At 40.8% G+C, this 22,336-nt stretch overlaps 1 protein-coding gene across 1 annotated transcript; it reads left to right on the top strand.

Annotated features, from left to right (window-relative positions):
* The first annotated feature begins 253 nt into the window (after positions 1-253).
* On the top strand, positions 254-19,822 carry LOC118374578 (putative monooxygenase p33MONOX). The gene is made up of 8 exons (XM_035761027.2): positions 254-410; positions 4,703-4,804; positions 5,041-5,228; positions 5,459-5,576; positions 11,944-12,071; positions 17,141-17,280; positions 17,837-18,024; positions 18,218-19,822. The coding sequence occupies exons 2-8, from the start codon at positions 4,777-4,779 to the stop codon at positions 18,424-18,426; spliced, it is 999 nt and encodes a 332-aa protein (XP_035616920.1). The 5' UTR covers positions 254-410; positions 4,703-4,776; the 3' UTR covers positions 18,427-19,822.
* The last annotated feature ends 2,514 nt before the right edge of the window (positions 19,823-22,336 follow it).

Here is a 22,336-nt window from a genome sequence, read left to right as displayed (position 1 = left end):
GTATATAATAACATGTTTACTATACATTCAAATATATACATATAATTGTAATAATTGGGATGTTGCTGTGAGGTGTGACCATTGTACAAAATAAAATGCATTTCAAAACGTTTCTCTGGTCTCTGCATCATGTCTAGAATCAAGACAGACAAACCCATGCACCAGGGAGGAGTCAAGACTTTCATTTTTAGAATTCCCATTCCAGCATGATCACTTCCGTTATTTTTCAGAATGCTCATTCATTGGTCCGGTGCTTCACCGCTTGTCACTGCACTTGTTAATTTGCGTGCCCATCCTAAAGTCATGGATAAGGCCGTTGTCTGTTTGTTCACCAAAATCGGATCAAACACAGCGCAGTTACGACAGTGAGTGGACTTTATTGAGGCATAGCAGGTACATCGTCATCATAGGTGAGAAATCTCTATAATTTATAACTGCATCTTGTCATGTTTCTGTTTTTGTAATAACCAATATGATCAATACATGTTTTTTTATTGCGTCGGTGGTTGGGTTATAGCCTATGTGTAATTATATTTTAATAGTATACCTTAATATCAATATAATTATATTTGTATTATAAGTAGGCCTATAATATTCATGGTTTATCAATTAAATATTTTTATGGCGCATGTAGCCGATCGTATGAATTGAATTCCAGTATTCTGCCTGCCTTTCGCGTAATCTTTTAGAAATTGGGAGTTGACTCTTTATACTGACTCGGATCTGTTCGACTCGTTCAGTCAAATGAACGAATCTTTCGACTAATTTCGTTCATTTGAGTCAGTAGACCTCATGTCCAGAGCATGCAGGACCCCCTATCGGCGAACGATGAACTAAAAACTCGAAAGAATCATGATTCTACAAGCCATCTCGTTCACCATAGGGGGTTTATCGGAGCTGTCATATGTGACAGAAATTTTGAAAAATGTGTTTCAAACAATGTACATTTGTGATTGCTAGACATATAAATACGATTATTTATTCATACATTTGAAACGAGGTCAAAATTGCGGCGCAACCGGACTAGATTAAGAACGACTCTTGGCAGAATATAACGGTTTGACAGCCGCGGGGGAGATTAGCCAATGTCCTTCTTCTTGAAAGTTTATGGCAGACTACACCTACTGGGTAATGTAACAACAAACATTCCTAAATCAAACAACCTTCCCACTCCTTCCGTCACAGTTCAAATCACATCCCTACACAGCCTCAGGTGCCTGGGAAGAAGGAGCATGCATCGAAAGAATTCCTTGTAATGCCTCTGCAGAAAAATTCACGAGTCCCCCGCAAAAAAAATGCTCAGCCGCATTCACAATGCCTATTTTCTCCCTTGCGCTGTGCAGTTGATAAAAAAAAGTAATAAACGCTACAAAGTCCACCTTCTTAACATACAACATGTCAGGATCCGTATGTTATGTTGACGAGGGACATCATCTCGTGTCTTTACTCCTACTACCATTACTTCTTCACTTCTTTCTGTCACTCTTCTCATCGCGTCTGGACAGGACACATTCTGGTCAGCCATTATCCTTGCCGCATCTGTTTCCTTCACCCTGCCTAACAGGACACTTCAGAAATTCGGGTGCATGTTCACAAACCACAATTGCAGCATTTAGGCTCAGCAGGCATATAATACTCCTCCCGTCTACATACACTTGACACATGATCAAGTCATTTACATTTGCCACACTGCATGGGTTTGTATACTGCAAGATTTTGCTCCAACAATTAGCTCAGTTGGTCAGGTGTAGTGCACACCTCTGGGCGGAATACTGTATTTTCCGATATACCAGTATTGATGCAAGGAGCGTTTTTAAGTTATTACTTTACTTTCGATAACGGTATTTGAATGTTTAGTTTGTTAAATGTGATACGATATGTGTAACGTCGATTTAGTTTTACTTCACTTCTTGGGTCATCTCTCTCCGCTCTCACTCTCCATGCCGCTTTCCACACAGACCCAGCCCGCCGCTTTCCACACAGACCCAGCCTGCCGCTTTCCACACAGACCCAGCCCGCCGCTTTCCACACAGACCCAGCCCGCCGCTTTCCACACAGACCCAGCCCGCCGCTTTCCACACAGACCCAGCCCGCCGCTTTCCACACAGACCCAGCCTTTCCACACAGACCCAGCCCGCCGCTTTCCACACAGACCCAGCCGCTTTCCACACAGACCCAGCCCGCCGCTTTCCACACAGACCCAGCCCGCCGCTTTCCACAGACCCACACAGACCCAGCCCGCCGCTTTCCCCAGACCCAGCCCGCCTTTCCACACAGACCCAGACCCAGCCTGCTTTCCACACAGACCCAGCCTGCCGCTTTCCACACAGACCCAGCCTGCCGCTTTCCACACAGACCCAGCCCTCCGCTTTCCACACAGACCCAGCCCGCCGCTTTCCACACAGACCCAGCCCGCCGCTTTCCACACAGACCCTAATGGTAATCGCTAGTTAGTTGGCTGGTTTGGCTGGCTAACGTTAGCTAGCTAGCTAATAAATGTACTGAGTCGGAGCAAATGTAGTTAGCTATACAGCCTGATAATACCAGTGATGGTATAGACCTAAATAAGCATGCTATTTGTGTAACAGTATGTTCCAAATCAAAAGAGTAATATGTGAAGCATGAATACGTTCACTACATGAAGTAGCTAAGAGAAAATATTCAATGTATCCAAATATTATAGGGTCCCATAGGAAACACTTAATACTGGTTCCGACCTTGTCACAATAACTCATCCCTTGTATTTTCATTCGTTGTCATGTCAAACAACACTTATTCAAAGTGCCCACTATATATTCTAACTATATAATTACAATAATAATCATCCACGATTCCATCAGTTAACGCAAGTGTTTTGCTCTAAATCTTAAATTAAATTTCAATTGCAACATTTGGTTAAAAATAAGGCCTAGATTGTTTGTCCATATCGTCTATGTGGCAGACATGGATTTAAATGCTGAAAATAATTTTTGGCTGAAGTTGAATTGTATAAAACAATCAGAATAGAGAAAGACCCCTAGACCTTCTAGCCCGAAGTCCAGCGCGCTATTGACTGCAGCAAAAGCATGCTCGAGCGGCAGAGTCGATATCCGCGCTTATAAACCCAGGGTTGTTACAATATAAACTTTTTTTTCTAAAAACATAAAATACTGTAATATGACATTTTGACCATGTCGCCCAGTCCTACCTGACTAACTGAGCTAATGTATTTGTTCAGTGATTGCGTAAATTCAACACACCTGCATGGTATTCCAGGTCAGTTAACTCAAAAAACATGAAGTGGCTATCGTTCGAGAACTGCAGCAGCCACACAAACGATTCGCTCTTGAGTTCGAGTGTTGAGCAGAAGGCTGTGTGTGTTTTGCTTCTACAAAGCTGTGTCCAATAACATTCAATAATCAAATGATTCCATTTTTCACAATGCAATAACTTGTCCGTTATTTTCCGTCTCTATGATGCCTGTAACATGATTTTTCTGCTGTGCACATGATGGACTGTTGGTTGTCGTCAGTGAAAAGAGTCGTTCAGAAAGAACGAATCGTTTGCGAACTTCACATCAATATTGTATTTGTGCAAGTCACTGTCCAGCTGGCAAGTGCTGCTGCTGACGTTGTCAATTTCAGTTTAGGTTAAAGCTATGCTGTCTTGACTTTCACAATTGCATGTTTCTCATGTTCTGCAAATACTTTTTACCTCTTATTACTGCTTCCCCATTCTATTTCTGACCTTTTAAACAGCAGCCTGCTATGGTAGGCTATATACATACTTATTTTCCACTATAATTTGCAAATAAATTCATTAAAAATCCTATAATGTGATTTTCTGGATTTTTTCCCCTCATTTTGTCTGTCATAGTTGTAGTGTACCTATGATGAAAATTACAGGCCTCTCTCATCTTTTTAGATGGGAGAACATGCACAATTGGTGCCTGACTAAATACTTTTTTGCCCACTGTATGTCTTCTCCATGGTATCTCCACGATTCAGGAATTTAATCTCATAGAATTTTGGGAATGGGGTTAAAATAATTGCATTTGTTACTGATCTGTTGGTAAGATTTGTGGTAGATGAAGGCCACAAAGTACTGGGTTAAATGTTATAGGAGTGCATGTTGTGCAAACAGCATTGGTCTGTTGCAACTTGCAATAAGAAAACAAAGTCAATTGATTAATACTCTTGCATAAAAGCCTACAAATATACATTGAAACATTGCTTCACCTTCACCATCTGGTGTGGACACTGTAACATTGTGTGACGAGTGTGACTTCCTGTCTTTCCATGACATGACTCTGATGTTGTGACCTTTTGTAACATAGGCTTCTGGTAACCTGACTCAGGTCTATTTGGGGGTCAGAACACCTCCCATGACAGTGTGCTCTTCCGAAAACAAACATAAAACCAAACGTTTATTAATTAGTGTGTATAACCTCAGTGATTCTCACATCACATTGTATTATTGTATGACATTATTCATAAAGCAATTTTTGTTGTTGTATCAGGACCCTATCCACAAAGCGTCTCAGAGTGCTGATCTAGGATCAGGTCCCCATCTGTCCATATCATTTGATTCTTTATGATCTTAAAGGCAATACTGATCATAGATCAGCACTCCTACTCTGAAGACGCCTTGTGGATACGGGCCCAGGCCTCTGGAACTCTGCCCCTTTATTAACTTATGTTGGGTTTTATGCTGACCTCTGCAGATTAGGAAGCCAGCCAAGATCTCCACATTCACCTTCACTCGCATAGATCCTGGTCCTCCATAGCACACTGCAGAATGGGATCCAGACAGGGTGATATACCAGGTAATACATGATGAACATCCTCCTTCATTGATCACATGTAATACACATCATCAAAGATGAAAGCAAATAGAATTGATGACTAGTAACATCACTTTGATTCCCAACACAATAAGATATTCAATGTGATGGTGTGCTTCTTCATTTGACACACAAATGGTCCACTAGCGATCAAATAAATGAGGTAAGGTCATTAAATGTTGCTCTAATGTTTCTCTTGCCGTTGTCTCCAATTCCAGCACTGGAGTCTGGTGTATCGGGGGGATTCTTTGGGGGGTTCTCTACCCCCATTGGTATGTCCAGACGAGCCTTTAGCTATGACGAGGCCCTGGACGCTCCCATGCACTCCCCTCCCCCTGACATGTGTGTCAACAACCCATGGAAGGACCCTCTCATCCCACAGAGGAAGTTCAAGAGGATTGTTGAGGTACATAACCTAAATATCTCCTAGTTATCTATCCTGTTACTACATACAGTATAGAAGTTTATAAGTTGTGTAATAGTACTTGTTGTGTAACGGCAACTGTAACGCTCAATGTCCAACCTGACCGAGGTTATCACTGTAGAGTTTAATGAACTGTTGCTGTGAGAGTGACCACCCATAAAGCACCTAGTATTGTGTTCATATTAAACCCATTGGCCTGTTGTTATGTCAAGGAGGACGAGAGTGGCACTGGCAGTCAGTTTAACGTGGCAACAGCAGCAGCACCGGTCAAGCCCACTGTCCCCGTGGTCAAGGCCAAAGCCTCCTCTCTCATGAACACACTCATGATCAGTAAGTAGGAAAACAAAAACACTCTCATTGTCAACTTTACAATGTATCTACACATCCAACATCGTTACACGGTGAGACACTTGACAACTTTACAATGTATCTACACATCCAACATCGTTACACGGTGAGACACTTGACAACTTTACAATGTATCTACACATCCAACATCGTTACACGGTGAGACACTTGACAACTTTACAATGTATCTACACATCCAACATCTTTACACGGTGAGACACTTGACAACTTTACAATGTATCTACACATCCAACATCGTTACACGGTGAGACACTTGACAACTTTACAATGTATCTACACATCCAACATCGTTACACGGTGAGACACTTGTCAACTTTACAATGTATCTACACATCCAACATCGTTACACGGTGAGACACTTGACAACTTTACAATGTATCTACACATCCAACATGCTAACACGGTGAGACACTTGACAACTTTACAATGTATCTACACATCCAACATCGTTACACGGTGAGACACTTGACAACTTTACAATGTATCTACACATCCAACATCGTTACACGGTGAGACACTTGACAACTTTACAATGTATCTACACATCCAACATCGTTACACGGTGAGACACTTGACAACTTTACAATGTATCTACACATCCAACATCTTTACACGGTGAGACACTTGACAACTTTACAATGTATCTACACATCCAACATCTTTACACGGTGAGACACTTGACAACTTTACAATGTATCTACACATCCAACATGCTAACACGGTGAGACACTTGACAACTTTACAATGTATCTACACATTCAACATTGTTACACAGTGAGACACTTGACAACTTTACAATGTATCTACACATCCAACATCGTTACACGGTGAGACACTTGACAACTTTACAATGTATCTACACATCCAACATCTTTACACGGTGAGACACTTGACAACTTTACAATGTATCTACACATCCAACATCGTTACACGGTGAGACACTTGACAACTTTACAATGTATCTACACATCCAACATCGTTACACGGTGAGACACTTGACAACTTTACAATGTATCTACACATCCAACATCGTTACACGGTGAGACACTTGACAACTTTACAATGTATCTACACATCCAACATCTTTACACGGTGAGACACTTGACAACTTTACAATGTATCTACACATCCAACATCTTTACACGGTGAGACACTTGACAACTTTACAATGTATCTACACATCCAACATCGTTACACGGTGAGACACTTGACAACTTTACAATGTATCTACACATCCAACATCGTTACACGGTGAGACACTTGACAACTTTACAATGTATCTACACATCCAACATCTTTACACGGTGAGACACGGTTGACAACTTTACAATGTATCTACACATCCAACATCTTTACACGGTGAGACACTTGACAACTTTACAATGTATCTACACATCCAACATGCTAACACGGTGAGACACTTGACAACTTTACAATGTATCTACACATCCAACATCTGTTACACAGTGAGACACTTGACAACTTTACAATGTATCTACACATCCAACATCTTTACACGGTGAGACACTTGACAACTTTACAATGTATCTACACATCCAACATCGGTTACTTGACGGTGAGACAACATCTTTTGACAACTTTACAATGTATCTACACATCCAACATCTTTACACGGTGAGACACTTGACAACTTTACAATGTATCTACACATCCAACATGCTAACACGGTGAGACACTTGACAACTTTACAATGTATCTACACATTCAACATCGTTACACGGTGAGACACTTGACAACTTTACAATGTATCTACACATCCAACATCGTTACACGGTGAGACACTTGACAACTTTACAATGTATCTACACATCCAACATCTTTACACGGTGAGACACTTGACAACTTTACAATGTATCTACACATCCAACATGCTAACACGGTGAGACACTTGACAACTTTACAATGTATCTACACATCCAACATCGTTACACGGTGAGACACTTGACAACTTTACAATGTATCTACACATCCAACATCTTTACACGGTGAGACACTTGACAACTTTACAATGTATCTACACATCCAACATGCTAACACGGTGAGACACTTGACAACTTTACAATGTATCTACACATCCAACATCGTTACACGGTGAGACACTTGACAACTTTACAATGTATCTACACATCCAACATCTTTACACGGTGAGACACTTGACAACTTTACAATGTATCTACACATCCAACATGCTAACACGGTGAGACACTTGACAACTTTACAATGTATCTACACATCCAACATCGTTACACGGTGAGACACTTGACAACTTTACAATGTATCTACACATCCAACATCAATGTATCTACACATCCAACATTAACACGGTGAGACACTTGACAACTTTACAATGTATCTACACATCCAACATCGTTACACGGTGAGACACTTGACAACTTTACAATATATCTACACATCCAACATCTTTACACGGTGAGACACTTGACAACTTTACAATGTATCTACACATCCAACATGCTAACACGGTGAGACACTTGACAACTTTACAATGTATCTACACATCCAACATCGTTACACGGTGAGACACTTGACAACTTTACAATGTATCTACACATCCAACATCTTTACACGGTGAGACACTTGACAACTTTACAATGTATCTACACATCCAACATGCTAACACGGTGAGACACTTGACAACTTTACAATGTATCTACACATCCAACATCGTTACACGGTGAGACACTTGACAACTTTACAATGTATCTACACATCCAACATCTTTACACGGTGAGACACTTGACAACTTTACAATGTATCTACACATCCAACATGCTAACACGGTGAGACACTTGACAACTTTACAATGTATCTACACATCCAACATCGTTACACGGTGAGACACTTGACAACTTTACAATGTATCTACACATCCAACATCGTTACACGGTGAGACACTTGACAACTTTACAATGTATCTACACATCCAACATCGTTACACGGTGAGACACTTGACAACTTTACAATGTATCTACACATCCAACATCGTTACACGGTGAGACACTTGACAACTTTACAATGTATCTACACATCCAACATCGTTACACGGTGAGACACTTGACAACTTTACAATGTATCTACACATCCAACATCGTTACACGGTGAGACACCTGACAACTTTACAATGTATCTACATCCAACATCGTTACACGGTGAGACACTTGACAACTTTACAATGTATCTACACATCCAACATCGTTACACGGTGAGACACTTGACAACTTTACAATGTATCTACACATCCAACATCTTTACACGGTGAGACACTTGACAACTTTACAATGTATCTACACATCCAACATCGTTACACGGTGAGACACTTGACAACTTTACAATGTATCTACACATCCAACATCGTTACACGGTGAGACACTTGACAACTTTACAATGTATCTACACATCCAACATCGTTACACGGTGAGACACTTGACAACTTTACAATGTATCTACACATCCAACATCGTTACACAGTGAGACACTTGACAACTTTACAATGTGTCTAAACCTTTAACATCAAATCAAATCAAACTTTATGTGTCACATGCGCCGAATACAACAAGTGTAGAGCTTACTGTGAAGTGCTTACTTACAAGCCCCTAACCAACAGTCCAGTTCAAGAAGAGTTAAGAAAATATTTACCAAATAAACTAAAGTAAAAAATAATAGAAATTATACAATAACATTAATGAGGCTATACTGTATACAGGGGGTACCGGTACTCAGTCAGTGTGCGAGGGTACAGGTCAGAGGTCATTTGTTCATGTAGGTAGGGGTGAAGTGACTGCATAGATAATAAACAGCGAGTTGCAGCAGTGTTCAAAACACTGCTGCTACTCCGGTGGCCATTTGATTAATTGTTCAGCAGTCTTATGGCTTGGGGGTAGAAGTTGCTAAGGAGCCTTTTGGTCCTAGACTTGGCACTCCGGTACTGCTTGCCGTGCGGTAACATGTTAACATAGTGAGATACCTGTCAACTTTGCAAAGTAACTAGACATCCAACATGCTAACACAGTAAAACATCCCATATTGTAGAAATATCAGAATAGATGGTATACAGTTGAAGTCGGAAGTTTTACATACACCTTAGCCAAAAACATTTAAACTCCGTTTTTCACAATTACTGACATTTAATCCTATTCAAAAATTCCCTGTCTTAGGTTTTAGCTAGGATCACCACTTTATTTTCAGATTGTGAAATGTCAGAATAATACTAGAGAGAATTATTTATTTCAGCTTTAATTTATTTTATCACATGCCCAGTGGTTCAGAAGTTTACATACACTCAATTAGTATTTGGTAGCTTTTCCTTTAAATTGTTTAACTTGGATAAAACATTTCGGGTAGCCTTCCACAAGCTTCCCACAATAAGTTGGGTGAATTTTGGCCCATTCCTCCTGACAGAGCTGGTGTAACTTAAGTCAGGTTTGTAGGCCTCCTTGCTCGCGCACGCTTTTTCAGTTCTGCCCACACATTTTCTATGGGATTGAGGTCAGGGCTTTGTGATGGCCACTCCAAACCCTTGACTTTGTTGTCCTTAAGCTATTTTGCCACAACTTTGGAAGTATGCTTGGGGTCATTGTTCATTTGGAAGACCCATTTGTGACCAAGCTTTAACTTGCTGACTGATGTCTTGAGCTGTTGCTTCAATATATCAACATAATTTTCCTCCCTCATGATGCCATCTATTTTGTGAAGTGCACCAGTCCCTCCTGCAGCAAAGCACCCCCACAACATGATGCTGCGACCCCCGTGCTTCACGGTTGGGATGGTGTTCTTTGGCTTGCAAGCCTCTCCCTTTTTCCTCCAAAAATAACGGTGGTCATTATGGCCAAACAGTTCTATTTTTGTTTCCTCAGACCAGAGGACATCTGCATTTTCAAACCGTAGTCTGTCTTTTTAATGGCGGTTTTGGAACAGTGGCTTCTTCCTTGCTGAGCGTCCTTTCAGGTTATGTCAATATAGGACTCGTTTTACTGTGGATATAGATACTTTTGTACCTGTTTCCTCCAGCATCTTCACAAGGTCTTTTGCTGTTGTTCTTGGATTGATTTGCACTTTTTCCACCAAAGTACGTTCATCTCTAGGAGAGAACGTGTCTCCTTCCTGAGCGGTATGACGGCTGCTTGTTCCCATGGTGTTTATACTTGCGTACTATTGTTTGTACAGATGACCGTGGTACCTTCAGGCACTTGAAAATTGCTCCCAAGGATAAACCAGACTTGTGGAGGTCTACAATTAATTTTGGCTGATTTCTTTTGATTTTCCCATGATGTCAAGCAAAGAGACACTGAGTTTGAAGGTAGTCCTTGAAATATATCCACAGCTACACCTCCAATTGACTCAAATTATGATGATGTCAATTAGCCAATTGTCAATTATCAGAAGCTTCTAAAGCCATGACATCATTTTCTGGAGTTTTCCATACTGTTTAAAGGCACAGTCAACTTAGTGTATGTAAACTTCTGACCCACTGGAATTGTGATACAGTGAATTATAAGTAAAATAATCTGTCTGTAAACAATTGTTGGAAAAATGACTTGTGTCATGCACAAGGTAGATGTCCTAACCGACTTGCCAAAACTATAGTTTGTTGACAAGAAATGTGTGGAGAAGTTTAAAAATGTGTTTTAATGACTCCAACCTAAGTGTATGTAAACTTCCAACTTCAAATGTATATATTGCAACTGTATAGATCAGTGATGGGCATCTTGCGAATAGTTTAATATAATAGAATACCCAAGGTCTCTCAATTAGAAAACACAGTCACTCAATTAGCCCATGTCAGCTACATTTTTGAGATTGGTAAGTTAGTATATTGGCCAGCTATTTAAACTTGTAGTAAGCATGGTCCAATGACTGACCGTAGCCGGGCCCATTGATCATCAATTTTCATATTAAACACTGCAAACATTTGCCTCCACCCTGTTGCAAAATGGGTAGAATTTATTTTCTGTAAAACTGAACATTCTTCTCTCCACCCCATGGCAAAATGTGTAGAATAGCAGTAAATGAACTTTAAAACTTAAAATGTTTATCTTCACTGTCACGATGGGGGGCGCTAAAAATGTTTTGCTTGCAGGGGGGGTGGGGGGGAGTTCAGTTTTTGTTGTTGTCCCCACCCCCATCAAAGTTGCCCATCCCTGCTCTAGATGATAGGAATGACATAGAAAGATATATGGGATAGGATGGATGACATAATATCATTGCATTCAACATTGCTGTGCTAGACTAGTACACCACACTAGACTTGTATGTCCTACTGCTGACTGTGCTGACTGTGGTTCTTCAGAGCAGACCCAGGAGAGCCTCCAGAGGTTTGAGCTCCAGGCAGGGCTAACAGAAGCTGGCTACACCCCCCACAAGGGCCTCTCTGCAGAGGACACACGATTCCACCGCCTGGCTGAGGGGCAGATGCCTGTGAGTATGACAGGGACTGGAGGATTGACTGTTGGCACTGATAAAAGAACAGCTTACCCTTGGAAAAAGCATATCCCTGTCCACTGGAGGGGTGGGTGTAATGCTAAACCCCTCATCAATGCATAAGTTAATATTAGTTCAGACTCATGCTATCTGACATACCATGTTGTATTCACTGATGACATTTGCATTTAAAGTTTAGCTAAAGGTGGTCTATGATATGCAAGTCAGGTACTAAGGCAAGAACATTATCAGAAGTTCTGTAAATGTATTTGAGAATTTGATCATAGCTGTTCTGCTATTGTTACTGTATGTTTCAATGCAGAACCAAGAAATGCTTGTGCGCGATTGAGAAAAACTGTAATGTTTGTAAATAGTTGGTGTAATTCCAGTCCTTTGATCAGTGCAGACTCATTCTATCTGAGTCATGCTACCTGACATGCCATAGGTGGATGGGAGCAGGACATAGTGTTATATAAGAGCAATCAATCTTGAAGAACTAAAAACATGCTGTCTTCCTCTAGAGTGTGCTTGGATCTTTTTTGCTTTTTTTTTATGGCCAATATACCACGGCTAAGGGCTGTTATGCATGACGCAACACGGTGTGCCTGGATACCGCCCTTAGCCATGTATATTGGCCATATACCACAAACCCCAGAGATGCCTTATTGCTATTATAAACTGGTTACCAACGTAATTAGAACAGTAAAAATAAATGTTTTGTCCTTCCCTGTCAGCCAATCAGCATCCAGGAACCAAACTACCCAGTTTATATTGACATGTAAAGTCATCCAATCAATCTGAATACAAAAACATTAAAATATATTTTTCTAAAGTAGCAAGTAGAATTATAACCAACCCTGTTACATATATGAATTCCATCAATATCCACTCATGTTACACAGTCATTTTAGTACTATAATCATAATCTATATTCAGTTATTTTATAGGTAAATGGTATCCACATATATGGTGGACTCATTTTCATCAACACATATAATGGCTCGACAATAGCTTATATACATTGTCACCCACAAATAAGCAGGCCTATTTCCTTGTGTGATGTATTTGTTTTTAGATCATCTGATTTGTTGCCAGGTTCTCGATTCGATTTCGATGGTCGAGTTCTATGTTCTTTTGACACTTGTAGTAAACCATAGCTAATGCCGTATGTTCCACTGAGGTATAATAAGAATCAGTCTGTTCTAGAACGTATTTCTCTGTGCTTTGCATGTTGCCAGGCAACACACTTAAAATGACACGATCGCCCATATTTTCCTGAAACAGCCAATCAGAAAGCCTGTAACAAATTTTTCCGGTTTGTAGCTAACTTAGCTAGCAACACGGCATTGTACCTCCGTCTCCGTGCTTTATTTGTCAATTAAACTTGAATACAAAATACGAATAATGGATAAAATGACAGAGTGGATCGTACTGGAAAGTCAAAGGAATCTTCTCATGAAAAGGTATTTCATTAGATTTATATTTCATTTTTCCTTGACAATATCTTGTATGTCGAGGCCTAACGTTCGCTAAATTAACCTAACAGTAAAATAAACGGAGGCCTACCGTACGTTAGCAACAAAAAAAAGCTGAAACGAAGATAATTTAACATACAGTATATACACAATGACTAGTCATATAGCTGATTGGGTGATACCTATTCACTTCTGGGTAACGTTATACCGCTAACAGAAACGGGGACACTTTGTGCTAGCGAACTAACGTTAGCTAACAACTACTGTAGCTTGCTAGCTGACGTTGTTTGGTGAGGTCCGGGTTAAACAAACAGTTGATCAGGCTAGAGCCAGTTTTTGCCAGTCTGGCCCAAGAGTGTGTTGACGAACCTTCGACTCCGTAGCACATCGATACAATATATATACGACGTTGTTGTTGTTCGTTTCAACAGCGCATACAACAACATCTTCTCCTAATATTTGAGTGATTTATTGCCACTTGTAACAAGTAACGTTAAAATAAATAGTTACTTTTGCTGCACATGTATGTGTACCCTGAGTATACAAAACATTATGAACAACTTCTTCCTAATATTGAGTTTATATGAACAGCCTGAATTCGACGGGGCATGAACTCTACAAGGTGTATAAAGCATTTCACAGTGATGTCAGCCCATGTTGACTACAATGCTTCCCACAGTTTTGGGTGGTGGACCATTCTTGATACACACGGGAACCTGTTTTTTGAAGTGGATTTAACAGGTGACATCAATAAGGGATCATTGGATTCACCTGGTTATTCTGTTATGGAGTGTTCTTAATGTTTTGTATACTCAGTGTAGATAGTACATTTTATGTTTTCAGTATATCACAAACTGTTTCTCCACATTGGTTTTTGATTTGGACATGTTAAAGCTGTGTTTTGACATTTGGCTATTTATCAAAATGTCTTGTCAACACAAAGCAGTGACAGCATAATTTTCAACTTAAATTTTAGGATTATAAATGGATCTTTCCAATGGTATAGTACTTAATCATGTAAAAACTGTGGAATGAGTCTGAAATTGTGCTGCAATTGGTTTATTTTGATGATATACCAGAAATCACAATCGAGAGTGCCCTTCCTACTAAAAGGGTGTGCTCTATCAATGTCACATGGTCAGAGATTTACCCCCCTCCTGGGTCTTTGACAGAAACATGGGTGTGACATAAACATGTGGTCCCTGACCAACCGGCTGGAGCTGTGGTCGACACCAGATTTAGATTCGACAGGCAGGGTTCCAATAGGTTATGTTTCGGTCAGGTGCTGAAACCCTAGAGGAAACCCTTAGATAGAATGTTAGGAGCAGAGCAAACCAAGAGGGGACAGACAGTGCATCAGCCACATTGGAATGATGAGCAAGCAGTACAGTGAGCAGAACTTAAGAGCAAGGATTGCAACCTGGAGAACAGACGGAGATAGTACACACAGAGGTACGGGATATTCATCCCAATATTCCTCAACAGAATGGAGGATGAACATTGAGAATATTGTTCCAGAGATGGTAGTAACCAAAATCCACAGACTCAAAATGGTAAGATTGGAGCTTTTTCATTAGCCTATAGCATATGACTATGGACTATTAGCTGGGAAACTCTCTCTAGATTGCCTAATGTTCGGTGAATATTGCTACTAGAGGTTGACTGATTATGATTTTTCAACGCCAATACCGATTATTGGAGGACCAAAAGCAGTTTTTATTATTGGAGGACCAATTTTTATTTTTATTTGTAATAATGACAATTATAACAATACTGAATGATCACTTATTTTAACTTAATATAATACATCAATAAAATAAATGTAGCCTCAACTAAATAATGAAACATGTTCAATTTGGTTTAAATAATGCAAAAACAAAGTGTTGGAGAAGAAAGTAAAAGTGCAATATGTGCTATGTAAGGAGGCTAATGTTTCAGTTCCTTGCTCAGAACATGAGAACATATGAAAGCTAGTGATTCCTTTTAACATGAGTCTTCAATATTCCCAGGTAAGAAGTTTTAGGTTGTAGTTATTATAGGACTATTTCCCTCAATACCATTTATATTTCATTAACCTTTGACTATTAGATGTTCTTATAGGCACTTTAGTATTGCCAGTGTAACAGTATAGCTTTCCTCGCTCCTCGCTGGGCTCGAACCAGCAACACAACGACAACAGCCACCATCGAAGCAGTGTTACCCATGCAGAGCAAGGGGAACAACTACTAGAAGACTCAGAGCGAGCGATGTTTGAAACGCTATTAGCGCGCGTTAACTAGCTAACCATTAAACTTCGGTTACACCAGCCTCATCTCGGGAGTTGATAGGCTTGAAGTCATAAACAGTTAAATGCTTGACGCACAACAGAGCTGCTGGCAAAGCGCACAAAAGTGCTGTTTGAATTAATGTTTACGTGCCTGCTTATGCCTAACACCTCTGTCAGATACTTAGATACTTGTATGCTTGTATGCTCAGTCAGATTATATGCAACGCAGGACATGCTAGATAATATCAACCATGTGTAGTTAACTAGTGATTTATGAGTGATTGTTTTTTTATAAGATAAGTTTAATGCTAGCTAGCAACTTACCTTGGCTTACTGCATTCGCGTAACAGGCAGTCTCCTTGTGGAGTGCAACGAGAGAGAGGCAGGTCGTTATTGCGTTGGACTAGTTAACCATAAGGTTGCAAGATTGGATCCCCCGAGCTGTCATGGTGAAAATCTGTCTTTCTGCCCTTGCTCGAGGCAGTTAACCCACCGTTCCTAGGCCGTCATTGAAAATAAGAATGTGTTCCTAACTGACTTGCCTAGTTAAATAAAGGTATCAACAAAAAAAAGTCAAATCGGCGCCCAAAAATACCGATTTCCGATTGTTATGAAAACTTGAAATCGGCCCTAATTAATCGGCCATTCTGATTAATCGGTCGACCTCTAATTGCTACCTACCAGGGGGACCATATTGGCAGGGTTATCCTGCTATGGATAATATGGGTAATAGGGGTGTTTGGTGACAGGTCTTGAGGGTGGTTTGGTTTCTTTCTGGGTGGGAGCAGGACATGTGGTTTGCCTGTCTTGTTTGGCCTAGGAAGAACACTCCCTGGCTTGATGCGTTTAAGTTATACACATAATAGAAATACTTGATATGCAGTGAGCTTCTAATTTTGGACTGATGGGAAGGGGATCCCTGCATAGAGAGGGGTATTAGAAGGCCATTTGTCTTTGTGCCGGTCCAGTGTACTTTGTAGCCTGTTGGCCCACCAGAGAATCTTCAATTCTTCTGTTCAGTGCCCCCTGAGTGGCTATCTCTCCCATTGACTGAGGTTAAGGGCGGTCAACGGTTTCCAATAACCCTTAGTTTGACACAGAAACAAAAAGAGGGGGGCAGGCCAAACTGGGCTTTGGGTTGTGTGTTTGTGGCCAGCCATCATTTGACTCGCCTCAATGTCACAATCTTGCTGTGTCTTCTTGCCATGTGTGTTGTCTGTAAATGTCTTGCAAAACACACACCTCTCTCTCCCTCATGGGCTGCAGACAGGGAGCTACTTAACAACATCTCTAAGCTGCATCTTTCTTCCTCTTTGTCTCTGCAGAAGCTGAGAATGCCAAGTGGGGACTTCAAGGAGGACAGGCTTTCAACATCAGCTCAATCCACCCCTTGTGGCACCCCTTCCGGGACCCCCTCCGTTACCCCCAGCGTCAGTCCCCACGGATCACCGATACTCAACCGCAGGTATGTAGTAGAATAGAACTTCTCCACTGATACTCAACCCCAGGTATCTAGTAGATTAGAACTTCTCTACTGATACTCAACCCCAGGTATGTAGTAGAATAGAACTTCTCCACTGATACTCAACCCCAGGTATGTAGTAGATTAGAACTCTACTGATACTCAACCCCAGGTATGTAGTAGAATAGAACTTCTCCACTGATACTCAACCCCAGGTATCTAGTAGATTAGAACTTCTCCACTGATACTCAACCCCAGGTATGTAGTAGATTAGAACTTCTCTACTGATACTCAACCCCGGGTATGTAGTAGATTAGAACTTCTCTACTGATACTCAACCCTGGGTATGTAGTAGATTAGAACTTCTCTACTGATACTCAACCCCAGGTATCTAGTAGAATAGAACTTCTCCACTGATACTCAACCCCAGATATGTAGTAGAATAGAACTTCTCCACTTTTCTCAGAATAAGCAATAGATGCAAATATTAATTTCAGATGGTACTTTTGTGTACAACTTTTCCATGTCTCTAATATTGTTAATGTGTGTGGGGGCACAGGAGCTGGTTCAACAGCCTGAGTCCAGCACCGTTTCTCACCACACCGGAGCTCAGCAGTCCTAACTTCAGCCCAGAAATGGGAGGCAATGAGGGAGGAGGAGCAGGAGGGGAGAGGTGGAGCTTCTTTGGAACTTCTCGCCCAGTAGTACAGAAGTCCTCTACTGACCCTGGTTCAGAAACCAACACAGGTGAGAAATCAGTCCCTCAGGAGTCTCTATTATTATGACTGTTGGCTGAGCTGTCATTGTGGACTTTGTGTTCCCGAGAGAGAATACTTTTAAGAATGACTTGGAATGTAATGGATGTTGCTGTTTTTGCTATATTGATTATATACCTTTTTGTTAGTTGTGTAACATCCTTGTCTCCTCTGCTGTCCCTCAGGCTTCACTCTACAGTCGTACTTTGGCGTACCAAAGTCCAACACCATGGAAGGGATTAAGACCCAGGTCAACCTCATGGTGGATGACCCTGCCAAGTTCAACCCCCCGAAGATCGAGATCAGCGGCATCGAGGTTAAGAGACCCCCCCAGACTCGCCCACACAAACTCAAACCCCGGGACATGAACGTCCTGACGCCGTCAGGATTCTGATACCCCCAGGAACCCCTTCTCCTGAATTCTACCGACCCTCCTTGGTCCAATTAAAGCACGAAATGGAGTATTTCCAACCACCTCGCCTCAAGAGGGTCACTTCTTCAGTTTCTGGGTGCTTTGGCATATGGTGCCCGGTTGCCATTGTCGTCTGCGATGTCATGAGATTGAAATGGTGGTTTTGATGTCTCATGAGTCACTGAACCAGTATCTGTGCTTGAGGAAACCGTAATGTCTCATGAGTCACTAAACCAGTACCTGTGCTTGAGGAAACCGTAATGTCTCATGAGTCACTAAACCAGTACCTGTGCTTGAGGAAACCGTGAATATGACGAGATCTTCTCTGACGCTCAGGGTCCTTCAAGTCAAAGTCCCATTAACCGTCTCTTCAAATGTTATGTCAAAATACATTCGGTACTCACCACAATATGGCGTTTCGCAGAGCAACTATCGTCGTTACTGCCGTTACGCATGGAGTTTTACCTCCTAAAAATGTATTTTGCGATACTGTACTGCTGCTGGATCAGCTGACCTGTGCGTGGCAGTAATGAGTCATTGGATTTGGCGCATGCGCATTTGGTCAAAAACAAATATTTTTTTACAATTTTTTTAACCTTTTTTGAAAGTACATACTGTGTGTAACGGCAGTATGAAGATAGTTGCTCTGCGAAACGCCATATTGTGGTGAGTACCGAATGTATTTTGACATAACATTTGAAGAGACGGTTAATGGGACTTTGACTTGAAGGATCCTGGGTGTCAGAGGAGATCTTGTCATATGGTCTCCTTAAGCCCAGGTACTGGTTCAATCAGTCCCCTGCTCTGACGGACAAAAACCGCCATGGTTCATTATATTGAACTCCCTCCCGCTAAAAGCACTGTACAGCCCCCAGCCAATGCAATTTCACTCAACTAGACTCCACCTCTGACAGTCTTATGTTTTTGTAGTTTGATAGTTTTGTATAGTTATTTTGGGGGGTGGGGCAGTGATGTGGTCTTACTGATGTTGTGCCTAAGCTTGCTTCTGACATCTGCCATATCAGTTGACTTTTTATTTGACAGTCTTAGTACTATTACTTAAGTTCATTATTGGATGAGAGTGTGGCTACTGCTAACCTCAAATTTAAAAAATAATAATATAAAATCCAGATATTATGTTATTGGTATTAAATGGTGTGTTATGATATTTCCATATACAAATCTGTAATGCTTTAAGAATATATTGATAGGAAGGCCTATGCTTTGAAGTAGTCATTTGAAATGTTTTTATATTAACTATTATTTTAGAATCAATGCTGTTTTTGCAAGATGTTTATGAATTCCAATAGTTTGTTGCACAAGGGATAGCTTTTCCCACTGAATTCAGCTGTAAATAAACTCAACACAAACTAAATTACTCCCAATTTTTCTGAATGTTATTACTCTTAAAGGTTAACTCTAAAGGGCTGGGAGACCCCTCCCCACCATATAAAAGGACAGGGCTGACTTTGTTTATGAAACAGCTTCAGTCGATTTAAAGATGGACATTTTGGGGGGAATGGGGTTGTTAAACTAGTGTATTTTATGTTACATGATTGTCTAACGTCCCACAGTCTTAAAATCCTCCATTAGGGTCCGCTGTTAGGTTAAATATTTAAGTTGTGAAACTTTTGCTGATTTGACAGTTGCATCTCATGGACGCTAGATGGCACAAGGCTCCAGTGATGAATTACAACTGAGTCTTTCTGGATAAGTGTGTCTTACTAAGAGCTTTTCACACCTGGATTGTGGCACATTTGCTCACTTTATTATTTTCTAAATTCTTCAAGCTCTGTGAAATTGTTTTTTAATCATAGCTAGACAACCATTTTCAGATCTTGCCATAGATTTAAGTCCAAACCTGTAACTTGGCCACGCAGAACATTCACTGTCTTCTTGGTTAGCAACTCCAGTAAAGATTTGGCCTTGTGTTTGGAAAGCAGACAACCAGGTTTTCCTCTAGTTGGCTCCATTTAGTTTTTTTTATCCTGAAAAGCTCCCCAGTGCTTAATGATTAAAAGCATACTCATAACATGATGCAGGCCACCACTATGCTTGAAAATATGTGGTGCTCACTAATGTATTGTATTTGCCATAAACAATACACTTGTGTTCAGTACAAAAAGTTCATTAAAGTTCATTATCCACATTAAACCCCAGGAAGAGTAGCTGCTGCCTTGGCTGGAACTAATGGGGATCCACATTAAACCCCAGGAAGAGTAGCTGCTGCCTTGGCAGGAACTAATGGGGATCCAAAATAAATACAAACTGACTCAAGACACTTCAGCTTTTAATTTTGTATTAATTTGATTTGTAAAAAATTCTAAAAACATAATTCCACTTTGACATTATAGGGTATTGTGACAGCCATTACAATAGTTAGATAAGATGCTGCATTTCCAGCACAATATTCCAGCTCAATATTTATTTGAAGGGCTTTACCAACACTTTACCCATTAGACTTTCTGCCCATTCACCTGCAATGGCGATTCAAAGTGTGCCAATGCACCAGTCTGACAGGGGCACACCTTCCCTTAGTCTGTTTCCTGGTGATAAAGTGCAGATTCCATTTCTTCCTCGGCCTCACTGACATGAGCAATTGTATGATTACAATCTTGATCAATCTCTCACCAGTTACTGACAGGCTCTGTGTGTCAACAGTAATAATTGAAGCTTCCTCATCCAGGCAGAAACACCCCTGTAAGACAGGCTATAGCAATGGTTCCCAACAAGGACCGTCTTTCAAAGAGAATATGTAAAAATCCAAATAACTTCACAGATCTTCATTGTAAAGGGTTTAAACACTGTTTCCCATGCTTGTTCAATGAACCATAAACAATTAATTTACATGCACCTGTGGAATGGTCGTTAAGACACTAACAGCTTACAGACGGTCGGCAATTAAGGTCACAGTCATGAAAACTTAGGACACTAAAGAGGCCTTTCTACTGACTGGAAAAACACCAAAAGAAAGATGCCCAAGGTCCCTGCTAATCTACGTGAACGTGCCTTAGGCATGCTGCAAGGAGGCATGAGGACTACAGATGTGGTCAGGGCAATAAATGGCAATGTCCGTACTGTGAGACTCCTAAGACAGAGCTACAGGGAGACAGGACGGACAGCTGATCGTCCTCGCAGTGGCAGAACACGTGTAACCATTCTTGATACACACAGGAAACTGTTAAGCGTGAAAAAGCCAGCAGTATAGCAATTCTAGACACAAACCGGCGCGCTTGGCACCTACTACCATTCCCTGTTCAAATGCATTTAAATATTTAGTCTTGCCCATTCACCCTCTGAATGGCACGCTCATAATCCATGTCTCAAGACTTGAAAATCCTTCTTTAGCCTGTCTCCTCCCCTTCATCTAAACCAATTTAACAGGTGACATCAATAAGGGATCATAGCTTTCACTTGGAGTCACCTGGTCAGTCTATGTCATGGAAAGAGCTGGTGTTCTTAATGTTTTGTTCACTCAGTGTATTTAGTACTTTTTGAGACTTCACCTGCCACAAGAAACCAGTAAGACAGAACAGGGATACAAAATTAATTAGTAACTGATTGAGTTTTGTCATAGCATATCAACTGCTTATGATAAATCAATTGCTAGTAATTACTGATAAAATTGGTAATAGCTGAGATCTGGTCAAATGGGGGAAAAGAACGGAGCAAAGAGTATCAGAGTACGTACTTGAGAAGGGTGTGGTTCAGAATTCGGCTTCTCCCTTTGTAGTTTACAGCATGTATAGTACAGTCAGGACTAGGGCAGAAACAGCGCTACTTTCCCAGCAACTTTTGCAGGATTATGTTTATTGTCATGAATCTTGCCCTGGAGACAGAACTGAGTGATTTCTACTATTTGGCCCAACTGCAAAGGCCAAATTGTCTATAT

The sequence above is a fragment of the Oncorhynchus keta genome, chromosome 30 (genome assembly GCF_023373465.1).
Source record: "Oncorhynchus keta strain PuntledgeMale-10-30-2019 chromosome 30, Oket_V2, whole genome shotgun sequence".
NCBI classification, from domain to species: Eukaryota; Metazoa; Chordata; class Actinopteri; order Salmoniformes; family Salmonidae; genus Oncorhynchus; species Oncorhynchus keta.
Note: the sequence above shows the minus strand (reverse complement) of the source record. Positions and strands in the feature narration are given on the sequence as shown.

Excerpts from the sequence above, each read along its gene's own strand:
- LOC118374578 (XM_035761027.2), top strand. The coding sequence starts at position 4,777 with ATGGGATCCAGACAGGGTGATATACCAG. Across the intron at positions 5,577-11,943 it reads CATGAACACACTCATGATCA|AGCAGACCCAGGAGAGCCTC; the intron begins GTAAGTAGGAAA and ends GTGGTTCTTCAG. Across the intron at positions 18,025-18,217 it reads TGGTTCAGAAACCAACACAG|GCTTCACTCTACAGTCGTAC; the intron begins GTGAGAAATCAG and ends GCTGTCCCTCAG.